The sequence below is a fragment of the Trichechus manatus genome, unplaced genomic scaffold (genome assembly GCF_000243295.1).
Source record: "Trichechus manatus latirostris isolate Lorelei unplaced genomic scaffold, TriManLat1.0 scaffold00022, whole genome shotgun sequence".
NCBI lineage: Eukaryota > Metazoa > Chordata > Mammalia > Sirenia > Trichechidae > Trichechus > Trichechus manatus.
The window spans coordinates 7,194,855-7,202,401 of record NW_004443958.1 but is presented as its reverse complement, the minus strand read 5'-3'; the positions used below and the strand labels follow the sequence as shown (position 1 = coordinate 7,202,401).

The following is a 7,547-nucleotide window of genomic DNA, read 5'->3' as shown; positions in this document are numbered from 1 at the left end:
CAACTTTATTGCTGCCTTCAAAAGTTTATTACAATGTTGTAAATTTTTACTTTTCAACATTAGCATAGTTAGGAGTTACTTCACAATTGTTGTTGTTAGGTGCTGTCAAGTTGGTTCTGACTCATAGCGACCCCATGTACAACAGAACAAAACACTGCCCTGTCCTGAGCCATCCTCACAATCATTGCTATGTTCAAGTTCATTGTTGCCGCCACTGTGTCAGTCCATCTTGTTGAAGGTATTCCTCTTTTTCGCTGACCCTCTACTTTACCAAGCATGATGTCCTTCTCCAAGGACTGGTCCCTCCTGATAACATGTACAAAGTACGTGAGATAAAGTCTCACCATCCTTGCTTCTAAGGAGCATTCTCGCTATACTTCTTCCAAGACAGATTTGTTTGTTCTTTTGGCAGTCCATGGTATAGTTAATATTCTTCACCAACACCAGAATTCAAAGTCATCAATTCTTCTTTGGTCTTCCTTATTCATTGTGCAACTTTTGCATGCATATGAGGATTCACAGTTAGGATTCAGGAAACAAAGAATTTCACTAGGAACCAATTGGATTTTAATGATGTGGTGTTCAGTGGGTATTGATTTCTAAGAATGATATAGCAGATGCATAGCAGTTATCTTCATGATTTTTCCAGGAATAAGTGTGTGAAGAACAGAGCTGACAACAATGCTTATGACAATTTAACAACGGCAAGACTAATGAACACCCTACACTTACTTCCTTTCTTTTCAGATATAATGAGTGTTTTGTAGGTAACAACAAAACAAACTTGTGTTTGTATTACAAGGAGAAGACTGCCTAAGGGGCTAACTGTAGAAGTTTTGTTCTCTCTCTCTCTGCGAAGTGAAGAGAACGCCTGAATTTTTGTGCAACATAATAGTAGCAGTAAAAACCAAGCAGAAAGTCTTTCCAAAACTGCATTATGAAGGTATCTGCTGTGAAGGTATTTGATAAGAAGGTACTAAATCACTTGGTATTGTCTGTAGGGACCGCGGAGCAGAATACAGTTTGCAAAAGGTGTCCAGATGGGTGCTTCTCGAATGAAACATCATCTAAAGCACCCTGTAGAAAACACACAAATTGCAGCGCATTTGGTCTCCTGCTAATTCAGAGAGGAAACATGACGCATGACAATATATGTTCTGGAAACAGTGAATCAACCCAAAAATGTGGAATAGGTAATTATGTTTCAAAATCTAAGCCTTTTTAGCATTTTTTTAAAATTGTACTTTAGATGAAGGTTTACAGAACAAACAAGCTTCTCATTAAACAGTTAGTACACATATTGTTTTATTTATGACATTGGTTATCAACCCCAGGACATGTCAACACTCTCTCTTCCCAACCTTAGGTTCCCCATTACCAGCTTTCCTGTCCCCTCCTGCCTTCTAGTCCTTGCCCCTGGGCTGGTGTGCCCCTTTAGTCTCATTTTGTTTTATGGGCTTGTCTAATCTTTGGCTGAAGGGTGAACCTCAGGAGTGACTTCATTAATGAGCTAAAAGGGTGTCCGGGGGCCATACTCTTGGGGTTTCTCTGGTCTCTGTCAGGCCAGTCTAAGTCTAATCTTTTTTTGTGAGTTAGAATTTTGTTCTACATTTTTCTCCAGCTCTGTCCAGGACCCTCAATTGTGATCCCTGTCAGAGCAGTCAGTGTGGTAGCTAGGCACCATCTAGTTGTACTGGACTCAGTCTGGTGGAGGCTGTGGTAGTTGTGGTCCATTAGTCCTTTGGACTAATCTTTCCCTTTTGTCTTTAGTTTTCTTCACTCTCCCTTGCTCGCAAAGGGGTGAGACTAGTGGAGTATCTTAGGTGACTGCCCACAGGCTTTTAAGAACCCAGACACTCCCTTTTTTAGCATTTTTATAGTATCACTTTGAGAACAGAAGGCCCTTTGGCCAACTACTTTGTCAAACTCAAATTTTCCTGTTTTTGAATTTTAATGACCTAAGACTGTTTTCTGTGTATCACTGCTAAAGCCACCACTCAGAGTCCTTCAGAAATTCCTCATCTTCTCACAGATCATACTCCAAACCCAGACTTTCTCCCCTTCTTTTAACATTCAAATCAAATCTCCCGTGTGGGAAAGGGTGTGTAAAGATTGTGGCTGAGACCAAATTAACCTAGTCCAAGTTGTAGAATTTTTTAAGTCATGCATTTTTCTTGCTTTCAAGAATGCCCACATTATTAGCCAAAGTATAAGCTGGCAACTAAGAAGTGAAGTGACATACACTGGTGACAAATTAGAAATGATAATTGGCTTTACTAATGGAATTATTGCATCTATGGCATGGAAGTTCCAGATTCCCTCTGGTTGTCTTAAAATGTTTACCCAATAAGGGTCACTATCACCAAAGTCAAGTTATCTGTATATATTCCATGTTAGTACTGGCACTGAGCAGGTTGGTATCCTCTCCGTATCAGTCCGGTGGGACTGGACTAGTCTCAGACCTTCTACTCAAACACTCAGGACACGGAGGACGTCTGCGGAGAGTCAAACTGTTCATGATATTGTGTGCACTTAAGCAATGTCATGGAACAGCTTGACTCTCCCTAAACATCTTTTGTATAATCTACAAGTTTATGAAGCAGAGAAATATAGATTGGAGGATTTAGATTCCAACCCAGTGTCGACACATTTTCACTATGCAATTAAAATATTAGACAAGTCATTTAGCTTTTCTGCTTTATTATCTGAAGAAGGAAATGAGGGAGGGGGTAGTAAGAGGGATGAATTACTAGGTTATCTTACTTTAACATCCTCTATGATTATTTAATTCCTTTCTTGTTTTATTTTTATCATTCATTGAGCAAGTATGATGTGTCAGGCATTTCACTGTGGGCTTTATTCTTTACAGCAACCCTGTGACCGTTGCTTAGGGTCCCGTAGGTGATGAGTGGCAGAGCCAGGATTCAGAATCAGGTCTGACACATCCAAAAACAAACTCTTAAACCCTGAATATACTTTCCCTACCCAGACACCCAGGCCATTGCACTTCTTTTCTAAATGGCATGTATTTGTGTTTGATTATTTTCCCCTTTGATGTATGTTTGCACGTATGTATCCATGTCCTATCTGTTCTCAAAGGTAAACTGTGTTTGTATGTGTACATAAAATATTATTCTAGACTACTTTTCAAGCTCTTTAAAGGCAGAGATGTTTGTTTTGACAATGATCTTGAAGTACCCTGTGGGCACTAGGTATACCTTTAATAGCATGTAATAGTTAAAGTTATATAATTCATTTTTGGCTGCAATTTATTTATGTCAATATTATTTTTGACATTTATTAAGCTCTCCCCCCCCGCCAAAAAAAAAAAATGCTTATGTTTCCAAAGAGAACTTTAGAGAGAATATGAATAAGCCCAGCCTGGGTAGGCACTCTGCCACTAAGACCAGCTAACAGAAGGTTGATTTTATTCAAACCCTGCATTTCAGCATATTGTATCTTGGACAACTCACTTACAGTGCTTTCTTATTTTTGTTAATGTCCAATAGACTTCCAAGAATTCAATAGTTGAGTAAATCTTCTTGGTTTTCCCCCTTCATAGATATCACCCTGTGTGAGGAGGCATTCTTCAGGTTTGCTGTTCCTACAAAGTTTACCCCTAACTGGCTCAGTGTCCTGGTAGACAATTTGCCCGGCACCAAAGTCAATGCAGAGAGTATAGAGAGGATAAAACGACGACACAGCTCACAAGAACAGACTTTCCAGCTGCTGAAGCTATGGAAACATCAAAACAAAGACCAAGATATGGTCAAGAAGATCATCCAAGGTATAGTAACCTGGTATATACAATCAGAGGCCCTTTTATCATAAAATAGGAACAATGCTATGTGCCTGTTGGGTTGTGTAGATGTTGCTTCCCTTTGGAATCGCTGGACTGAGAAGAGTTTCCACTTGTGATAATATAGATGCTGTTCCTAAGCAGTCATGCAAGGTTTTATGACTTTGTCCCTCTCCACTTTTTTTAAATTTTTTTTGGTAAGTGTATTGCATACTCTAAAGGAAGAGACAGTGTATTTCAAATGCAGGGCTAGATCTCAGAGATTCTGCTTCCAGACTCCTTAGATGTTGTATTAGCACCCCCTCTGGCTTACCTAGGAGAAGTCCTTTAACCATTTGGATCTTAGCTTGTATTTCTATGTTGTATTTATTTGCTAATTTTCTTCAGAGAGGCTCCAAGTATCTTACAGATAGCCTCACATTAATCCTCACAACATAGCCTATTTTAAAATTACCATTTTAATAGCATATGTTGTAAGGATTAGTGAGATAAGGTCTGAAAACTGTTTGAGCTTCTTGGAGGAAAGAGCTAGTTTAAAACCAAGTACTCTCGTATTTTAAGAGGTTTATAAAGAATCTCCTTTAGAAATGGTGAGAGAGAAAGAGAGAGTATGAGTGAGTGTGTGTGTGTGTTTATGATGTGAAAAAAAACAAAGGGAAGCAGTGGACTTCATAAGTACAATGTGGACTGTAAGCTTTACAATATACAGGGGATAGAATTTTGACTTCAGTTAGCATTGGGAGACATGCCAGTAAAAAATGAAGGGACGGTTTTCCTAACACAGATAGTGCCAAGGAGAAATTCAGCCTGTTCTTCACTGACAGCTAAGTCACTGCGTAATCCTTACATTACCCTAAAGGCCTCAAACATAGGAAACCAAGGCAACAGATATTAGCAGTAACATATTTGATGTGAATGCTTTTGCTTGTGCAAAAGGGTAAACTTTTCTTCTGTTTTTGGCAAGCCGAAAGTTTTCTTTGAAAGTATAACTATCCCTGAAGCAAAAAAAAAGGGAAGTAGAGAATCAGAGAATGTTAGAATCAGAAGGGACCAAATTCCCCCTTTTATAAATGAGGACAATTCAGCCCAGAAAGATGAACTGATTTGCTTTAGGACTCACAGGTATTAAATGACTGATGTCATTAATGGAAATATTACTCACTCTTTTGTTTATGGCTGAACACTTATCACTGAAATATTCTCTAGGCTGTGTGTATCCTCCAGTTCCTCGGCCTCCTATTACTGGGTTTTCAGATACCTCCCTCAACAGTGGTAATCCTCTGATGTTATGAATATTTATTAAAGGATAGTTGAAACAACTAACTCTTTTCAAATACTGCATATATCAGATATCAACCAAGTTGATTTTACAAAATAATTTGTTTCTGAAATTATATAGAATTTTCTTAGATTACTGAGAGTATGTCTATAATTTTCTACTGTTAATTTTTCAAAATTGGGTGCTTCTCACAAAGCTTTGGAGTCCCTGGGTGGTGCAAATGATTAACACGCTTAGTTGTTAACCAAATGGTTGGAGGTTCAAGTCCATGCAGACACCTCAGAAGAAAGGCATGGCTATCTACTTCCAAAAACATCAGTCATTGAAAACCCTATGGAGCACAGTTCTACTGACACACATGGCGTTGCCATGAGTTGGAATCAACTTGATGGAACTGGTTTAACAAAGCTTTGTTGGATGCCTAGAATATACAGCATATTTTCCTATTGCAACGCAAAATAACATTTACCTCCGTTCTCAGAAATACTGTCACTTAAGCCCCCCTATAAACAAAGGAAAGGTTATCCTTTAAATAAAATTATGAAATCCTGGGAGAACACTTTGCCTCAGGCTGGTTTGTGGTGGCATTAGGTAAATAAAATTACATTAACCTCTTTTTGGGCCTTTGCTTTATGCAGATATTGACCTCTGTGAAAAGAGTGTGCAGCGCCACATTGGGCATGCCAACCTCACCTTCGAGCAGCTGAGCAGTTTGATGCAAAGCCTGCCGGGGAAGAAAGTTGAAACAGAAGACATTGAAAGAACAATGAAGGCGTGCAAATCAAATGAACAGATACTGAAGTTGCTCAGCCTGTGGAGAATGAAAAATGGTGACCAAGACACCCTGAAGGGCCTAATGCATGGACTGAAGCATTTGAAAACATACCACTTGCCCAAAACTGTCACTCAGAGTCTGAAGAAGACCATCAGGTTCCTTCACAGCTTCACAATGTACAGATTGTATCAGAAGCTGTTTTTAGAAATGATAGGGAACCAGGTCCAATCAGTAAAAATAAGCTGCTTATAACCGGAAATGGTCATTGGGCTGTTTCCTCACAATGAGCCAGATCCGATGGGTGTGTAAACTGTTTCTCAGGCACTTGAGCGGGTACAGTGATTCCCTTCTCATCACCAATGACTAGATTTTGCCCAGGGCACTAAAAGAAACCATGGTGTGGAGAAAGAACTCCCCCAAAGTTTAATCAACCCCAAATAGTTTATCCACCTGTCAGATCTGGTCCAATATCTACTGACTGTATTTTCCTTTATTACTGCTTGAAGTAATTCAACTGGAAATAATAAACTAGACTCCATTGTGCCTTACTAAATATGGGAATGTCTAACTTAAATAGCTTTGAGATTTCAGCAGTGCTAGAGGCTTTTATTAGAAAGCCATTATTTTTTTTCTGTAAAAGTTACTAATATATCTGTAACACTATTTCAGTATTTGCTATTTATATTCATTCAGATATAAGGTTTGTACATATTATCATCTTAAAGGGAAACTGTGTAAGACTTAATTTTAGAAAGAAAAAATTATATTCTATTATTGTGACACATGAAAGAAATAAAATATATTTTTTAATGGAAAGTGTGTAGCATTTTCTAATAGGTACTGCAATTCTTCCTATGTGGAGTGTTTTTGTAATATAATTTTATCTGTATAAGCTGTTATATCATTGTATAAAAAAATGCATTATTTAGTCAGTTGTTTAATGTTGGAAAGTGTATGAAATATAAGTTATCTGAATATTAGATGCTCTGAGAAATTGAATGTACCTTATTTAAGATTTTATGATTTTACTATATAAACAACATATTAAAGTTTTCAAATTATTTTTCATTGCTTTTCCTCTTGTTTTCGTTTGAATGGGACATTAATGGGTCTGAGCTTTCACAATTATCCTTGTTCTTTTATACCTGGACCATCTGGGAGATGTTAAAAATGCTGATTCCTTGACCAATTTATTGAGCAACTCTGGGGAGGCAGTAATCTGCATTTTTATCAAGCTCCAAAATAATTCTCATCACACTAAAATTGGAGAACTTATGAAGTCAGGGTTAGTATTACAGATGGTACAACCCACTTACAATGGCTGCCACCAATATTAAGACTGAACTCTTTAAGTTCTTTTGGTTGCAAGTAGTAGAATCTGACACTACCAAAAGAAAGGTAAGTAGAAGGGTGGTATAGTGGGTTGAATGGTAGCCCCAAAAAAGATATGCCCAATAAAATGCATCAATGGATGAAAATTATTTATTGCTAGAATAAGTTAGGATTCAGAGCAATCACTAGTGCTAGAATAAGTTAGGGTTCAGAGCAATCACCAGTAAGTTTGAAGCTTGTGAAAGATGTATTAATGATCGTTAAATGCACTATTTACTGTTGAGGAAATCAGTCTTGTTAAGTTAACCTAATAAGAACATGGTGAGAATAAATCAGGAGTCCCTAGGTGGCTCAAACATTTC

The 7,547-nt window shown here is 37.9% G+C and overlaps 1 protein-coding gene across 1 annotated transcript; it reads left to right on the top strand.

The window, feature by feature from the left end:
- Window positions 1-937: 937 nt before the first annotated feature.
- Window positions 938-6,319, top strand: TNFRSF11B (TNF receptor superfamily member 11b). Its single transcript, XM_012554528.2, has 3 exons — window positions 938-1,193; window positions 3,563-3,787; window positions 5,717-6,319. The coding sequence occupies exons 1-3, from the start codon at window positions 938-940 to the stop codon at window positions 6,103-6,105; spliced, it is 870 nt and encodes a 289-aa protein (XP_012409982.1). The 3' UTR covers window positions 6,106-6,319.
- Window positions 6,320-7,547: the final 1,228 nt, after the last annotated feature.